The sequence below is a fragment of the Choristoneura fumiferana genome, chromosome 27, assembly GCF_025370935.1.
Source record: "Choristoneura fumiferana chromosome 27, NRCan_CFum_1, whole genome shotgun sequence".
Classification (NCBI taxonomy): Eukaryota; Metazoa; Arthropoda; class Insecta; order Lepidoptera; family Tortricidae; genus Choristoneura; species Choristoneura fumiferana.
Window position 1 is genome coordinate 1,927,301 of NC_133498.1, and position 18,599 is coordinate 1,945,899.

Consider the following 18,599-nt stretch of genomic DNA (forward strand, 5'->3'; position numbering starts at 1 on the left):
CTTACTATTTTTATTTTTGTGCAACTCTTCGACGTCTTTTGGGACGTTTGTTGAAGATTTAGTTCAAAACTATTGACAAATTAACTATACAGGATGGAGGAGGGAGGGATGCGAAAATAACGTAATTATTAGTAAATAGGTGATGCTGATGATATTGACCAAAAAGATGCACACCTTAACAATTTATTTTTATTTTTGGTAATTCTAACTACCTGCGTACAACTTTTTGTTCTTCACCCTTAATTGCTATTTAATAAATGACTAGCTTGCGCCCTATGCCTTCGTAGAAAATTTTAAAAAAGCTGTCTCCTTATCCCTTCTTCATCTTCATGCACCTCCAGGAACATGCCAGGATGCCAGCCACATTTCAGGTCTCCATCTAGTTACTCTTTTATAGTTTTAGATTCTCCTAGTCCCAAATTCTACGTAAATCTTTTATTTTTCTCACTATCTGTGTTTTATGTACTGCTTACTGTGTTGATGTGCAATAAAGAGTTATTGTATTGTATCTTTTCAGATAAACGATATGGCTCTACCGACATCTTTTGAACATCCTGAAGACTATTTCCAAGATTGCCTAGCTTTTCTTAAAGAATACCAGTATCTATACAATTTCCCCAACACGGACATACTGGTGCACGATGTTCTGAAACACATAGACGTCCAAAATATGCAAACGCTTGAAGTATTTCACAAAGATTTCAAACTACCCACAGATCTTCTAAACAATTTCTTTGAAAAATTGTCAAGATTAACAGCTGTTCATGACGAATTTGAAGAAGTTGATAATTTAGAAAATGTAGTGAATATTCCTTGCGGTGTAAGTCCTAAGAAGAGGCACGAAATCGCGTACTTGGCGAACGAGGTGAAACAAGTATGTGAAAAGAACGGATGTGACGTTGTTGTTGACTTCGGATCTGGTTTGGTAAGAAAGAAAATTGAGTTTAGTCTCTTACATTTAGGGTTGCCAAGTCTTAAAACCGTAGTAGTGGCGTGCAGTAAGGGTAGACAGAGCCAGACGTTAGTACTATATATTCTGTGCTTCTGGGCACGAAGGTGAGGGGGAGAGGGGGTAGTGCTATCCACTGACATTGTGCTAGGGAGTGGAAAGCACCAATCACATGACAAATATAAAAAATATGGTCAAATTTAACTAGCTACATTTAAATCATCATTTATTGTAGTCGCATGAGCAACCAAATACGCATGACTGTGTCCGCCTTTATCCGGAATCGTAGCAACGCCATTACTCCACTGGCACTACTAATGAGTTATTTTTTTGCAGGGCTACCTGGACCAGATTATTTTTGAAACCACAAATCTCAAAGTATTGGGTTTAGAATGCAATACTTCACACTACGTCGGTGCCAAGAAACGTCAAGGAAAATATCATCCAAATTCAGTAGAGAACGTTAAATACATAAAACATACAATAAACGAGAATTCAAATGTATCAATAGAACAGTATTTACGCGGTAAATTCTTGAATTTTAACGGTTTCTGCGTAGCTGGACTCCATGCTTGCGCCGATTTGACAGTTGTGGCCCTGGATTTGTTTTTAAAAATGACCGAGGCAAAGGCAATTATTATTATGCCGTGCTGCTACCATAAAATGGAAAAAGTAGACGATAGATTTAAGAATTTTCCACTAAGCAATTGCTTCAAAGACAGTTTTGAGAGCTCTAAAGGTTTTGAATTCATGGGAGTGCCCTTTTTGAGATTGGGAGCGCAGCCGCCTTGCTGTGATGAGGATTTGGAAGATTTAGTGTTCAATTTGATATCGAGAGCTGTGCTGCAACTGTATGCCAGTAAGCGTAAGTGTTTTTTTTTTAAATACTGTAATAGCGTTGGATTGAATGACTGCAGTTGATGTAGTTTTTCTACTGGCCGTTTGAGGGCGCTCTTTGTTGCAGACCGGAGAGAGAATTATCAATCTACATAAACTTCTTTCATGTACAACTTACCACTACCTAAATAAATAAATATCATTGATATTATTTCCATGTTCACAGATAACTGCAAGTTAAAAAGAAACACAAGAAAGGCAGTCAAAACGAAGACAATGAATAGAAATTTCGAAACCTACATACAGGACGCTTGCAACGGATTCAGGTTAATACTAAATGAACCTGTGTGCCTAGAAAATAGAGAAGATTCTTCTGACATAAAATTCTCAAATTTCGAATTGGATGAACTTAGATCAATCTGGCAGGAAATAGAAAGCTCTTTGGTTTTGAAAAAAGCGGCCATTTTTATTTTATTACAAAATTATTTGCAGCCAGTGATAGAAAATTTAATATTGTATGATAGACTTGTATATCTAAGAGAAAAAGGTTTGAAAAATTGTAAATTGAAAAAGGTAGTTAATGAAAGAATATCTCCAAGATGTATGGCTTTATTAGCTTATAAAAATATAAACAGGATATTATAGTGATAAATAAACTTTGTACTATGTTCGATTTTTAAAATTAAAACAATTCCATTATGTTCACAACATTAGCCAGTATCATATGCATCTCAACCGTTAATTACTGCTCCATTTTATGAAGAGACAGAATTCGAAAATGCACTAGAGCAATAATTACTTTCATTTTACTTGCAGCTGATAGTAAGATCTAATAAAAACAAAAGAAATTTCACTATTAGAGATACTGCTCTTTTTAGAATTCCATATTCAACAAGTAAACAATATGTACCCACAAATAGTTCAGTAACAATCATATAACATTGCAGAGTGCCAAAAAACAAGGTATTTATTTACCCTATTACTCAAACTCAACTTTCATTTAAATAAGGAAGTTTTTATTTACAAAATAGGAACAATGATATATTTTTTAAATTATAAATTAGGCATATTATAAGAAAAGCACTCATTTTGCATGTCACAAATTGCATTTTAAGTTAGGTAAATCATTAATACCCCTATAACAACAAAATAGTTTGCTTCTATATAAAGAAAAATCATAAAATTAGGTTTGTGTCACACTTTTGCCTCTCATATTATTAGGTTTTATAATGCTGTTTGTACCATTAAGTGAAGCACACATTCATACAAAACCTAATCCTTTTTCCTCATTAGGAACATTGGCCATCAGAGGAGGATTGTCATTGTCATTAGACCAAATAACCTTCCTCTTCACCATGCTTGTGCCATGTCGGCGTTTCATATGTTTATTATAATTAGACCAATTCGTGAAGTTTCTTTGGCATAACTCACAGCAATATGGTTTATCACCAGTATGCTGACGCAAATGCAAGTCTAATATGCTTTTAAAACGGAAAGCTTTGCTACAGTACGGACAGACAAATGGCAGAGAATCTGTATGTACGATCTCGTGTGAACGGAGCTGCTTTTGAAGCCTGAATGTACGTCCACATTGCAAACAAGCAAAAGGTTTGAAATTGTCATGAATTTTTACATGTGCTTTTAATCTTATTATAGTTTTAAAGTCTGATTTGCAGATTTCACATTGGTATGGTCTTGCATCGTTATGCAGGGATATAACATGGGACACCAAGTCAGCTTTATTGTAGTACCCTTTCCCACACCTGTCGCATATATGGACCCGTTTCTTAGGGTTCCGTTTTACATGGACTAGAAGATGACCATTCAGAGTACCTTTATTTTTAAAGGTTTTCTTACATAGTGCACAAGACAAGCTGTCTGATGAATCAAGCACAGCTATTGAATTTCCAGCTCGATTCTTATAATACAGTTTTATATGTTCATTTAAGGATTCTATGCTAGTAAATTCGGTATTGCATCCAGAACATACATGTTCTGAGGATTTGTGTATATTCTTATGCTCACTGACTTTGTAAGGCGAAGAAAACTTTAAATGACAAACATAGCAAGACAGTTTTAAATATTTTCTGTGCCTTTTTACGTGCAACACGAACTTGTCCAACCGTAACATCTTTTTGTTACAATCGGTACATTTAAAGGCATTACAGCACTCATGGTATGACATGGAGTGAGATTTGAACTCTTCTATGGTCGGGAACTCTGTTCCACATTTGCCACATGCCCAATTATAGTCCTTCCACGAAAGCTGTGACTTTGGTTGACTAGGTTGCTTTTTAATCACAGTTTTTTTTGGTAAATTCACTGCCACATTTTCCACAGGTTCCTCTTTGACAGGTTCTTTATCCAGTTCTTTAGCAGGTTGAGCTTGAGGGAGCGGTTCTGTAGTATCATCATCAGATATAGCTTCTTTTTTCAATCTTTGACAAATGATAACAAGTAATTGTTGAGCGTTTTCCACCTGTTCGACGAACTCATAAGCCTTATCTAAGTTATTGAGGCAAATTAAGCACACTGTTTTCGGTAAATTACTTCCGTCGAAGAAATCAGCAGTATTTACGTTCAGACGCTTTAATTTCTGAATTATTCCACTGCGACTATTGTCGGATGCCAAGCTGATAAGCTTCGCAATTGGTTTTTTTTCAGCGCAAAGACGGCAATGTGACGTGTCTGACGAATTCATATTGAAACAGTTTGATGGGAAGTAGAAAGTAAACGAGTAACTCACGGTTATTTCAGGTAATATATCAAATTTTATTTAAATAAATCTTTGCGCTCGAGCTCAAACAATTGTTTTGTTTTTCTTTTTTTTTTGGGGTTGCCCTGGATTCTTCTTTTTTGATCTTGTTTTGATCCGTGAGAAAATATATAATCTTACGATTTTTTTCAAATGTGCTATTTAGTAAGGATTTTTCAACAGAAAATCTTTAGAAAATAAAGCAGTAGAAGCAAGGAATTAACTTCTATGAAGATTATTCCTTCTTTGAGAAATTGAATTTACTCAAAAAAATATTTTATCGTCAGCAATGTTCTCAAAATCCTTGTATCTGCAACTGACCTTTTCACTCAACTCTAAAAATGGTGGTGATATTAAAAACAAAGTTAATGTCAAATGTCGACCAAGAAACGAAAATAGTTACAGATTTTTTGCAAATTTGGGTGCTTATTTAGGAAAAATATGGAAAACTCACACTGTCGGCTCTGCGCCGAATTAAAACCTAATAACAAACTCATAGATCTGGAGTCCGAGCAAGATAAACGCAATGAAATCGTGAAAAAGCTAAGAAGACTAAATGCAAGGACATTGAGTCTATTTAACGATGAAGTGTTACCTAAAACTGTTTGTTTTGTGTGCATTAGCTCCTTGGACAGGGCTTTCGAGTTCATAGAGAACGTGGATCACGCTCAAGAGTTGCTGAGCAACATATTAGCTCGTAGAGTTAAGAAAGAAGAAGTATCAGAGAGCGATTCGGATGGTGGCGAGGCGTATTTTGCGAGTTCAGTCGTGGATGTAGTTCAAAACCTGACAATAAAGCTCGAGGTAGAGGAGGATCAAAAACCTGTACTTTCTACAGAGCAGGAAAATGGCAGACGTAAGAAGAAAGCAAAAACTACGAAATGTATGGGTTTGGACTCGTTACCGCTTTCCCAACTTAAATTAACTTGGAAAGATTACTTATGGACCTGCTCCTACTGCGAAACACAGTTTGCGACCGCAGACGAGTTGAAAGCACACTCGATGCAGTATCACAAGTGTTGTAATGCTTTCAAATGTACCGATTGCAACATCAGGAAACTGAAACTGGATAATTTCCTTTTACATGTCAAGAGACATAGGAAATACCTGAAACTGTCTTGCTACGTGTGCCATTTGAACTTCCTGAAACCATACCAAGCGAACATACACAAAAATGTGCATTTCACGTCACCAAACATTTGCATGGGCTGTAACACAGCTTTTGCCAATTTGGAGGAGTTGACCGAGCATACTAGCTCTTTCTTCCGCGACAAGAGAGCCAGGGGCATTCGTATCCCAAGTAACACTGTGGTCACCGTGGACGACCTTACCTGTCTGCTGTGTCAAAAAGTATTCAAAAGCAAAGGTAGCTTGAGCACACATCTCTTAACTCATACAGATAGAAAAAGGGACCATACATGTGAGAAATGCGGAAAGTGCTTCTTTAGTAAGCAGAATTTAGCTGGTCACATGCTTTTACATGACAATGCGAGGCCGTTCCACTGCCAAATATGCAAGCTTGGCTTTAAAACCATAAGCCAGCTACGTAACCATGTCGGGGTACATGACGGAAGGAAGCCATATTCCTGTGATCAGTGTGGTCGGTGCTTTAGGCTCCCGAAGCAGCTTAAATCCCATCAAATCATTCATACAGATGAACTACCATACATCTGTGCTTACTGCGGCAAGGGTTTTCGATTCAAAACTATATTGAATCAGCATGTTCGACAACACACTGGTGTCAAGCCTTATACTTGTGGTTTTTGCCAACGGGACTTTACAAATTGGCCTAATTATAACAAACACATGAAGCGACGGCATGGTATGGACATGGCTAAGAAGAAGCATACACCTGAAGGTCTGTACCCCATCAACCCGGCTACTGGCGAGGTGGTAATTACTCCGGAGACAGAGGATACTCTTGAGTGGAAGAAAGAGATGATGCGACAACGGCGCCCTGGTAGGCCCAAGCAGACTGTTGTAGAAGCAGAGGAACAGCAAAACGAGGATATAAAAGAATGCAAGAGCGAAGTAGATGGATGTGCTGACGGTCAGAGTCAATAGCAGTCATTTGATGAGCGGCAAAGCTATTTGCAGCGATGCTCAGAAGTAACAATTTACCAAATTGGAACCTCTATTTGATCAACTTTTTTTTAAATGATTGCTATTGTTGTAGCTAAAAATGTGTATGGCAATTGTTTTTGCAAGCTCCATCGGCCTTCAAGACAAGAGATGGCGTTAGTGTCGTCAATCGATAAATCACGCGTGAAATGTTAATTGATTTCTCTGAGATTACAGTAAGGTCTAAATGGTATTTTTTAATAAAAAATCAAAATCAAATCAAGACTTAATATCCAATGGATAAAGATAATCATGTCAGAGGCAAGTGTTGCGGTGGATAAAGATTGGATAAAAATAGACCATATATATTGTACCCAAGTGAGACTGCATACCTAGATGGTGGCGCCACTTTCGAGTGTTTTTTAACTTCTTGGCACTTTATTAAAGTTTAAGGATAAATGTCTTAGAATGTAGAAAGAACTGTGTATGCATCTTTTGTACTCTCTAAAAGAATTGTGTCTTGACATACAATCCACCCTCCAGCAAAAACGCACCAATGAGTTTTCTGATAGATGGATTATCGCTAGATGGCGTTGGTATCGTGGGGCCCTTTTGAAATTAGTCTTGCTGATTGGCTCATTTTTTAATGTCTTTCTTTTACCCTTGTTGTTTTGCCACAGTCGACTAGACATATAACACGAGTACACCAAAGTGAGTGGAAGGTAGTGTTGTAAAGGGCTAGCTCTGGGAGTCCTTTTTATTATGAATGAACTAAAAGAATTTTCTTTGCTCACCCGCAATCTTATGATAGCCAAGTTTATAAAAGATATGCGTGTTCATGCAGTTCCTCCACCCCCAACGCAAAAAGAGGGGTGTTATAAGTTTGACCGCTGTGTGTCTGTCTGTGGCATCATAGCTCTTAAACGGGAGGACCGATTTGAACGCGGTTTTTTTGAGTCTGAAAGTATAACAACAGAAGCCTTGTCAAATTAAACACATTCGTTTTCATTACTTCTTCACTCAGCATCAGACGAGGGTAGAAAGAGATGAATGCGATCGTATACGTCAGTGATTCTAGAATATGAAGTGATTGTAATGTGGCCTTTCTTTTTCCATTCTAAGATAATTATACGAAGTAATTATATGTTATTTTGATCATAGTGTATAAAATAAAACATAACTCTGTTAGTTTTAAACATAGTTAAAGATGCAGCTATTATTTACCGTAAAGCAGAATTTTAAACCATAGCTTTTCACTTTTATATAGAAAAAAAAAGTTTTATTTGTAGAGTACTAAACACATGTAAATAGGATTTTATAGTATGAATGGAAGTATATGATGTTAAATAAGTTGTTCGTGCCATGTTATGTACGCATTATTAAGTTGGGTTGAGGCACAATTTAATTTAATTTGTTGTCAGTAAATGTATTTTACGAATAATGTTTTGTTTTATTATAACAATATTATACACAAATACAGATTCATCTCTCACCTCCATAACATCTATTTGTTCGTAGCACCTACTACCCTCTTTTCCTTTATACTCATTACGGTCTAACTGGCTGTATGGCTTCATAAACCTTTGCGCTTGCGGAGAATTAAAAAAAAGGTTTGGCAAAAAAAAGAGGGTAGATTGCAAAAGTGCGCTCGTTTAATGTACTGCAGCAACGTCGAGGTTCTGGTGCCTTCGACGTTATCAGTGGGGAAGAGTAATACGAGCGATTGTTGTCGCACCCTGGGGGTAGAAATAGAATAGGAAAGAAGAGGCTATCGCCCATCAAAACCACGCGCCAGAATCAACTTTTTGAACCAGGTTAGCTTCCTTTATTTCGGTTTTCGCTGCCAATTTTAAAGAATAACCACAATTTAAATGTCATTCATTTAATAAAACTTGATAAGTGTAAATCATAGTAATACAGTTTAATAGCTATAAATAAATAAAACGTGTTTATCAATAAAATTACACTAACTTAATTATTGCATTGCTTAAGTTTAAATTATAAAAATTAGTTATTTTTAAAACAACGCCGACTAATGCAGAATACTGTAAAATGAACATAAAATGGTCAATTATTTGTTTCAGCCAGTACGGGGTAGAAATCTGACAGGCCAGCTAACGCACGTACATGCCTAGGAGCCATTTTCTCACCGATTTGTTTCAACTCTTTTGTCAATAACCAATAACTATTCTGAACCCCTTGTGGAATCCAATTCTCCCCTCACCCCGTTTCATCCATGGACTATCTCCTTCCACCCATATAATAATGAGTGGGAAGAGGATTGCCAGCCACAATGTAAGAAACATTACAAGAAGACATTACACAAGAGTATCCATATCGATCCCATGATCCCATCTGAGCCTCTATCTCATGATGATGACTTGGCTGAGGTTCACAATGTTGTCTCGTCTCATTCTAATCAAGACCCAGTAACATCATCCGACTCAAAAATTTACACAGCACTGGATATCTATGGAGCAAATTGGCATAAGGAAAGACATCCTCTTCCCAATTCACCCAAAAGGATCCCTGCAGACGAGAAAAATGATAGATCTCCTGAAGCTAATTAATCCACAAACTCTGGGGAAACTGCTGGGTCATGGGTGAGCCATAAATTAAACTAAATTTAAGAGCATCATATCTAAGCTCAAGGAACGTTGTGAGGATCCCAGAACCATCAGGTCAATAGTATGCAATCACCGATCTGAGGTGATAGAGGCGTTTAAAGCTTCTTTTCTCCTAAAAGACGAGGAGACTGATCTTCTAGATGAGTATTGGGACACACTGGGTGAACAGATTATTGGGGACTATATCACTCTGTTTATGATCTCCAAACCGGATAACTCCCCCTGGTCCAGGGGTCTTTCGAAAAGGAGCTATATCAGCTAGAAAATCATCTAGTTTTGAGAGCTCTATGATGACCCAAATGCACCTGGTCTCTGCTGACATGGCCGTGCTGGTAAAAAATTTGGGAGACGCCACGAACTCAATGTCTGCAGCTGAAGGTATCTGGAGAAAACAATCTGATACTGTTGCTCACTATATTTCTAAAACTGAGAGTCAGATCAAGTCATTCAGTGGTATGTTGGACAATCTCACAGTCTCTATATCTGCTTCGCAGAACCCTCTGAGAGATAGATCTGCTCCCACTTCAGAAATTCTCACCAATTTCAAATTTATGAGGTACTAGCTTTTGCCCGCGACTTCGTCCGCGTGGAATAGTAATTTTGGGGATTATTTAATTTATATAGGATACCTATTCTGCCAATAATAGTACATAGAAACTTCTATGGTTTACCGAAAATAACCTATTCTAATACATTGCTATAAATATAAACTATTTTTTTTTGTTCTTCCATACATACATCCATCCGATGCTCTTTGGTAAAACATAAATATTTTGCGGGTAGCCACATTTTAGCAATACGACGTGTATTCTACCCTGCCAACACAAAAGGACTAATTCTTCACAGTGAACTCTATCACCTTACGTCCTTTACTGTAAGTCAAGGCATTTTTACTAAGCATAGCTACACATATTTCCGATAAATATACTTATACGTAGTAACTTGTTTGGAATTTCTTAAGAACTTTCATCCCCATATTTTCAAGTAAATAGGTCGAAATAAAAAAAAAGCGCCAGAGCAAATATTTATTAGGGTTCCGTACCTAAAAAGGAAAAATGGAACCCTTGTAGGATTACTTTGCTGTCCGTCCGTCCGTCTGTCTGTCAAGACCCTTTATCTCGTAAACGCGCAGAGTATAGGTATCGAGTTGAAATTAAGACCCTAAACTCAGGTCAATAGTCTCGAAAGCTGTGAAAAAATCAAACCTCTAAGTCAAGGCAATCATCAAAAGCTACAGTCATTCAAAAGGTGTTTTCATACAAATTGCCTCAACAGAAAAAGTTATAGGGTACTTCCGGCTGTCCTAGAAACTTGGAATTTTGCATAAAGGTAGCTCTTATAGCAAAATAAATAAGAAAAATCTGAAAATCATAATTTTTCATGTCTGACTGTCTATGTGAATAAGCCATCTAAAATGACCCCACATTGCGTACATTTTGCTTATGAGTTTAGAAGGCTCTGCTAACACTGCACCATCCCCTCTGCTAACATCCCCTAGCAGGTAACATTTTCAAAAACGCTTGAACAAAAGTTTCATAAAGAACCATCGATTTATCTTCGACAATGACGATCTTCCATATAAACTTTATCCCCTATTTCACCCTCTTATAGGAAGAATTTTCAAAAATGCTTGAACAAATATGTGTTTATCTCTTATGACCTGTCCAAATGCCAAGTTTCATAGAGAACCATCGATTTATCTTCGACAATGACGATCTTCCATATAAACTTTCATCCCCTATTTCACCCCCTCACAGGTCGAATTTTCAAAAAAGCTCAAAGAAATATCGATTTATTTCTTATTAAGCGCCTAAATGCCAAGTTTCATGGTTTTAACTTCGACAGCGACGAACTTCCACCTTATAAACTTTCATCCCCTATTTCAACCCCTTAAAGCCTCTTTTTCGCGATAAAAAATAGCCTATGTTCTTTCCCAAGGTCTATTCTATCTCTGTACCAAATTTCATCAAAATCGGTTCAGCGGTTTAGGCGTGAAAGCGTAACAGACAGACAGACAGACAGACAGACAGACAGAGTTACTTTCGCATTTATAATATTAGTATGGATAGTATGGAAGTATGGATGTCAGGAAGGAAGGAAAGGTCATTCTAGAGCCCACCAGACCATTGAATAAGGAGGAGAACAATGTAAAGGTTCAGATCGAGCTGTTGATCAGGCCAGATTGAGCCGTAGAACAGATAATTCTCTGGGACCCCAGGACTCTTGTCTTGGAGTATCAGAAACTTGCTAAGGCAACCACACCAAGAGAGGCTTTCGAGACAATCTTGCGTAAGTTGAAGGAAGGTGAGTCTTATCTCCTTAGAAAGTGAGGGCAAGGGGATTGCCATAAAAGCGGGAGTGGGACCAAAACATTTCCAAGAGCAACCTAATTGAGTTCCTATTGGGAAAAACACAACCAACTAGATTTTTCTTATGGCAAACGGTCTTTTGAAAATGAAAATCGTGTCTGGCGGCAAAATTTGAACCTGCAAGTTTTGGCTTGCCGGAGTAGTTAATTAACTGAATACGCAGTAGGGGACTCCAAGCGATGTCGGGGTGATACTTTGTGAGATGGTTCCATGGAATAGAAAGAACAAGAGAAAATTTTAGTCACTGTACCGAAACCAGTGTTGCCAGAAATACAGTTGCGTATTCATAAGCCCAGTTTAGACTTGCAAGAAAAATCATGCAAGGTACCTACATTACATTGCGGCGCTCGATTGACCACTTTAAAGTCGTTCGCTTTATGGAATCTCAATGTAATCCAACTTGCACGATTTTGCTTGCTAATTTAAACTGGGCTTACACATTTTGAAATCTTAGCGATTATTCGAAAAAAAAAAGTAATAACTTCTGTACCGGTAGTAGACAATATGGCGTCAACTTGTCTCGTTAACATGCCTTTTAATAGTTTGTACTTTGTTAATAATTGTATTATTTGTGATTCATAATTTGTAAACAAACAAACTACTGAATAAATCTCTTATTATTTTTCTATATGCTTGTTTTTTCTGTTCCATGGATTTTTCTTTATCCTCTCACCTAGTGAAATTTTTAAATCCACGCAAAATTTAAACCCACCCGTGATTTCTTCCCTCTTGTGAACAACATATGATAGCTCAATGGCCACTACCATACCAGGCACATCAGTCAACATCTTCGGTCTTTATAACTTTTTTCTTCCCTCTCTTCGCGGGAATCATTATCTTATTCTTCCATTCGGCCATCCCCGCATCTTGTACCTGCATTATCTGCCCTGTCTCTGGATTAATAGGAAACACACCTTCCGGGGTAATTTTCTTCTTCGAAGTATCAGTATTGTGTCTCCTTTTCATGTGTTTGTTGTAATTAGACCAATTGGTGAACTCCATTCCGCATTGATTACAAGCATACGGCTTAGCGCCGGTATGCTGTCGCTCGTGGTTCTTCAATATCTGTTTGAATCTAAAGGCCTTATTGCAATATTGACACACATGCGGCATTGCATCTGTGTGTATAATTTTGTGAGCGTTCAATTGATATTGCAGTCGGAAACACCTCCCGCACTGTTCACAGCTGAACGGCTTGACTCCAGAGTGCATTTCAACATGTCTCCGAAGCATGTTAGGGAATAAGAATGATTTGTTGCAGATTCTACAAATGTGCGGTCTGATTTTATCGTGCGACATTATGTGAGATGTTAATGTGCCTTTGCTGTAGAATGTTTTGCCGCAGCGATCGCAGGTGTAGTCCCTTTTGCGGTCGGTACGGTGCAGTTTAATATGATCCCTTAGACTATTAGGGTTCTTGTAGACTTTCATGCAAATGTTACAAGTAAGATCAGCTATGGTGATGGGTGTGCCTCGTTTTCTTCGTGGTTTCCGTTTTGGTTTTGCAGTGTTGTACTCTAATAGGTGTTTTTGGAGGGTGTCTTCGTTCTTAAGTATTTCTCCGCAGGCCGGGCACGGGATTTGTGATTTGCTGAAGTGCTGGTTGATGTGGTGTCGGAATTCTTCTTCAGTTACTGAAACGTCGCAGTAATAGCAGCGTGTTCTGAAAAATATCAATATTTATGATGTTTAGCAGACTGGTGGGGAAAATTGTATACTTAATCCTCACCCCCCCACCTTACTGAGATTGACTTAAAAAAATTTGGTGTGCTTCATATGGATTACAATGCATATGCAGTTATCAAAATGGCTTGTTAAGTCTTCATACGGGACAAAAGCTAGTTCCTGTTTCGCTCTTGTTGCTTCAGCAGGGGTCATTCAAGTGTTATGTAAGCAGAATTTTTGTAGTTTTTGACTCCTCCCTTCCCCTTGTAGCAAAATTAAGCAAAGTTCTAAGCCCCACTCCCATGCTTACCTAAACAATGGTATATTTTTTCAAGCTGTTCAGGTTTTAGTTATTGTACCTTCAAAACTAGAAAAACAAGCAACTTTAAGAACTATAAAGTATCATTTTTGTTTGTACACATTTCAATTTTATTAAATGCATATTAATTTATTTAGCCGCAATATTAATTTTAATTTAGCTTTACATAAATCACCATCTAGCTCCCCCCCCCAATCCCCCATCATCATCAAAGCAAAGCAAACTAAGCAAAGCAAAGATTCCCCACCCTAGGTTTACATAACACTTGTGGCAAGTACCCATTCATCTCATCACTACACCAAATTTCTACCCTCCTTTCACTCGCCGTATTATCCAACTTTTTTATGGTCAAACTGAGGGTAGGAAAATAATCACATGCATTTATTCATCACTGCATTGCACTGCAACAGGGTCAAGCTCCTGCTCCCTTCGACATGATCTACGCGAAATAAGATATGAATCCTGCATTAGAGCACCCTGGGGTGGAAGAATCAAAGAAGAGAATCAGGTGTCCCACAAGATTCAGCACACAAGGGCAACTCAATTCGAACCAGGTTAGACTCCCTCAATTCTTTTATTTTGGCTACCCAACTTGAACAACACCCAACATTTTACCAAAGTCAACTACTATTAGTATTTTTTGAATTTGATGAGAGTTATACAGTCACCTTTACATGAGCCACTTAACTTCAAACTCGGTTAAATCCAATTGGGATGTCCCAATTTTTGACAACATATAATAAATCGAAAACCATTTGGAGAAATAGGCTTTGTGAAGCGTTTTCAGAAATCAGATTCCAAAAATGTGATAAACTGAATTAAATAAACAAAATTTAAGTAATGACCCTCATTTGACCCCTGCAGTGTCTCGTTACAAAGGCAGTTATAAAGCAGGTCTACACTCGTAAGCAAATTGATAATTTGAAATGTTCCTGTACTGCTTAATAGCAAAGAGTGACAAAGATAGAACTTTAATCAAATGATACGCACCCGGCCTTAAACAGTTGTCATTTATTGTTAAGACCGAAATGTATATGAGTATTTCCAATGTATTTTTACAAATTAAATTATTAAATTACTATGTTACAAGTAAATACAAAAGAATTTAAATATCACATTTTAATAAAAAAATATCTATTTACACACTTTACTACACTATTTACACACCATTAAATCAACAGGAATAATCAAAGCTAAAAGAAGAGAGATAAATAAAACTATTTGTCACGATTAATTTAGGACCCTAAGCCATGCTAGAATTATTGTCAAATTGTAATACCACAGATTATGTTATGTACAACCTGAATTTTCCTAGGCAATGGAACGTGGCTGTCTCACTTTGACGTCATCCAGCGTATTTAGTAAAAAAAATATAAAAAAATAAATACTCATCCAAATTCAAAATCAATGAAAAAGGTATCTTAAAATATCCTATTCTTTACAAAAATAAAATAAAAACTAGGTTATTTTTTTTTGGTGCATCCAAATTGTGCCATTTATTAAGATTTTGGTATTAAATAAAAGGGTAAAAATAAAAAACTAGTTTAAATTTTATACTCGATAAATCCATATGACAGTTTTTTTCAAATGTAGGTGTCTATCCAAGCCAATCAGCGAGATTTTTTTTTCTGTCCAGGTCTGTTAATTTAAAATATACAAATTCACACTGAGTGTTTTCAAAGACACATAAATTGCAATTTATAAGGTATATTAAATGAACGGTAAATCCAATCAACATTTTTTTTTAAAGAAATGATGGTTTTAATGCGGAATTTGCCGAACAGGATTGCTTTATTTAATAAAGCCTAAAGCTGAAGACATAAAAAAGAAATACTGCCTTTCTAATCACCGAATTAACGTTAATATTACTTTTTATAATTATCTCCCAAATGGTTATGGATTTATCTGAGTCAGAAGTTAAGCAACTCACATACAAGACCTTATTCATTTTATTTTGGAATGTGATCAGGATAAGGACATCAGAGACAGGTGTTTGGATAGTATGGGCAGGCGCTAGGCGGCTAGGGCTAGGCGGGGCAGTGCCCCGGGGCCCTCAAGCTCAGGGGGCCCTCGAAATTCTGCTTTATAGCTGATGATAAAGTTGCTTAGCATTTTTAAAGTAGGTATTTGTATATATAATTTTACTTCAAAAAACCTTACCAGTTTTGATAGCAGTGGGCCCCATTTTTTTATTTGCCCCAAAGCCCTAGGTTACCTAGCTACGCCACTGAGTATGGGCTTGTTCAATGGAGGTGTAAATGTGATTCTGAGTCAAAGGTTTTCAGAAGAAGCAATGCTGATTTACAGGTTTATTAGACAGGCCTTTGCACCCAGAGACGTGATTTCAGTACAAGAGAGGTAGAGTGTGGTGTATATATCTGAGGCTCCCCATGAGGCTGACATAGTCACATTTGGTGTACTAAAGCCTAGATGAAAAAAAAACTAATTTTATTGCTTACCTAAGGCTTGTTCGGTGCTTATTAGAAACGTGTTTAACAAACAAACTAAAGGAGTTATTCGTAAACGTCTTACAATCTATGCACATGAATGCAGAGCACTTTCTGTGCACTATTTTAGAATGCTTCCGGAGAGTCGCTATATCCTGGAACTCTATATTACAATGCGAACAGAGCCACGGATAGTCTTTCCATTCTGAAATCTCTTTTTTATTGATATCAGACATTTCTTTAGCATAAATTGTAACATCATTTGTAAATGGTGCACCAGACATTGCTGCGTCAATTATATCTTGGACGTTGAGGCCATCGTCGAAGTCAGGAGGGCTAGGACTGCAACCTGTGCTGTTAGTGTCAATATCAGGCTCAAAAACTACCATTTCTTCTTTTGGTTCAACTTTAACAAGTATTTGAGGGTCCGGCCGGTTTTTAGAGCTAGAGGAACTCTCCTGTTTAATATTAGGCTCGCTTTCATCGATAATCAAATCTTCAAAAGTATACTTGTCACTTGATGGGTTTACTTTCAATAGATTCGGTGCAAATATGTTTATTATTGCGTCTTGTGCGGCCTTTACCTTGTGAAGGAAATTGTAAGCATTATTTAGTGATTCATAGCAAACAAAACATATCGTTTTAGGCAGATTACTGTTCGCAATATCAACGTAGATAGCGTTTAGGAACTTTAATTTTGAAGCAGTGTCTTCGCATTTTTCCGGATCCATGGTCAAATTTATGAGTTTGTCAGTGTCCCTCGGCTCCGCGCAGAAGCGGCAATGCATTAATTCTATGTTATCCATAGCAATTTTCCATTATTTCTTCTCCAAACAAATAATACGAACAAATCCGCTCGGAATTTACGAAACAATTACCACAGAGAAGAGAGAAGATAAAATTGAAATGGCTTGACTGACATTTGTTGTGGGCGCGTTCGAATGTTCTTGTAAGCTTCGGAAGAAATAGCTTTGATAATATCACCAAAAAAAAAATCTACAGAATAGATTTTATCTGTAGTAAATCCAACTTAATTAATACTTCTTTGTCAGTTTTTCACATTTGTTAGTCTTTGTATTCTGAGTAGTAGTAGTAAAATTAAAATATTTATTTAGGTATTTGCTGGTTTTAGCTAAATACAAAAAAAAACATTCTGACACATGACACATGTCAAAGTAAAATAAATAGTGTACGGCTGTGTGTGAAAATCTGTCTGTGCACTTAAAAACAATCCTCCTGCAAAAAAGGTCCTCAGCAATCCGTGCTGCGTGCTATAACCCTACACCACCGCTGGACAGGAATTTAGACACGAATTTTTCCTATGCATACATATCTCGGGTTGCTTATTTCTACTACGCTACTTATGCAGCAGCACTAGCGACATCTATGTTTTTCGCTCTCATCGAGAGACGTCACATTCTATCGGAACCAACCGCTCACCCAGACAAGAGATGTCGCTACTAAGCAATCAAATTATGATTGGTTATTTGGAGTCTTTTTGTATTTTTTATTTCAACTCCAAATTTGTTACTTTTACGGGTATCCCGTGAAACCATATCGAAAATACAAACTGAGACATGGATGCACAGAAAAACCAGAAAAAGAGACCAGCGCTGGGAATCGAACCCAGGTCCTCAGCAATCCGTGCTGCGTGCTATAACCCCTACACCACCGCTGGACAGGAATTTAGACACGAATTTTTCCTATGCATACATATCTCAGGTTGCTTATTTCTACTACGCTACTTATGCAGCAGCACTAGCGACATCTATGTTTTTCGCTCTCATCGAGAGACGTCACATTCTATCGGAACCAACCGCTCACCCAGACAAGAGATGTCGCTACTAAGCAATCAAATTATGATTGGTTATTTGGAGTCTTTTTGTATTTTTTATTTCAACTCCAAATTTGTTACTTTTACGGGTACCAATCATATATAAAATATACCTAAACTTGGAATATTCCGTACAAAATACGAAATTAAGGCCGTCTTGCAGGAAAAAGTAAATCTAGATTTAGTAGTTAATCCAGGCTTAAGCTTGACAGTTCCATACAATTTGACACTACTAAACTGAGCTTAACGCTAACTCGAGATTTATGTGTTTACTGCAAGTGGGCCTTAATGATATTGTAACGGATAACTCACGTCTTAAACCGAGCTTAGCTCGACATGTTTCGGGCTATTTCGTAGCCCTTCTTCTCAGGAGCACGCGACTCGGCGGCTGCCGCAACACGCACACTACGCGCCGCCGCTCTGCCCGACGAAACACGAAGGGTAGGGCTTCAACAAAGACTATTTATTGTACGTATACACCAGAAATAGTAAGCGATACAGAAAACAGATACACAGAGAAATAATTAACCTGTCCTCTCCCAGAGGCACAAATTTGTGCCCAAAATCCTTCGATCCTGTTATCCTGGGAGATGACAGATTAAAAGACAGAGTAACAGCAAATGTAGATTACACAGCATAAGGGCGGTTTCGCAATCCGATCCGAACCCGTGAAAATACGGTCCGGCGTAGTCGTAGATCTTAACCAAGTCGTCGCTCCATCTTGTTGGAGGCCTAC

At 37.5% G+C, this 18,599-nt stretch overlaps 3 protein-coding genes and 1 long non-coding RNA gene across 4 annotated transcripts; 2 read left to right on the forward strand and 2 right to left on the reverse strand.

Annotated features, from left to right (window-relative positions):
• Positions 1 to 2,379: 2,379 nt before the first annotated feature.
• On the reverse strand, positions 2,380 to 4,632 carry LOC141443574 (uncharacterized). The gene has a single exon (XM_074108883.1). It carries the CDS (start codon positions 4,485 to 4,487, stop codon positions 3,048 to 3,050), a length of 1,440 nt encoding a protein of 479 aa, XP_073964984.1. The 5' UTR covers positions 4,488 to 4,632; the 3' UTR covers positions 2,380 to 3,047.
• A 214-nt stretch (positions 4,633 to 4,846) lies between these two features.
• Positions 4,847 to 8,043, forward strand: LOC141443575 (uncharacterized). The gene has a single exon (XM_074108884.1). The coding sequence runs from the start codon at positions 4,983 to 4,985 to the stop codon at positions 6,603 to 6,605; it is 1,623 nt and encodes a 540-aa protein (XP_073964985.1). The 5' UTR covers positions 4,847 to 4,982; the 3' UTR covers positions 6,606 to 8,043.
• A 204-nt stretch (positions 8,044 to 8,247) lies between these two features.
• Positions 8,248 to 12,117, forward strand: LOC141443577 (uncharacterized). The gene is made up of 2 exons (XR_012453057.1): positions 8,248 to 8,416; positions 8,687 to 12,117. It is a non-coding gene; the product is annotated as an uncharacterized lncRNA (long non-coding RNA).
• On the reverse strand, positions 10,872 to 16,903 carry LOC141443576 (uncharacterized). The gene is made up of 2 exons (XM_074108885.1): positions 16,042 to 16,903; positions 10,872 to 13,261 (listed from the first exon to the last, which is right to left on the reverse strand). The coding sequence occupies exons 1-2, from the start codon at positions 16,833 to 16,835 to the stop codon at positions 12,376 to 12,378; spliced, it is 1,680 nt and encodes a 559-aa protein (XP_073964986.1). The 5' UTR covers positions 16,836 to 16,903; the 3' UTR covers positions 10,872 to 12,375.
• Positions 16,904 to 18,599: the final 1,696 nt, after the last annotated feature.

Coding starts and splice junctions, on each gene's coding strand:
- LOC141443574 (XM_074108883.1), bottom strand. CDS start 4,487: ATGAATTCGTCAGACACGTCACATTGCCGTCTTTGCGCTGAAAAAAAA.
- LOC141443575 (XM_074108884.1), top strand. CDS start 4,983: ATGGAAAACTCACACTGTCGGCTCTGCGCCGAATTAAAACCTAATAAC.
- LOC141443576 (XM_074108885.1), bottom strand. CDS start 16,835: ATGGATAACATAGAATTAATGCATTGCCGCTTCTGCGCGGAGCCGAGG. Junction 13,262..16,041: donor AAGCACCGAACAAGCCTTAG/GTAAGCAATAAA, acceptor GATATTTTTCAG/AACACGCTGCTATTACTGCG.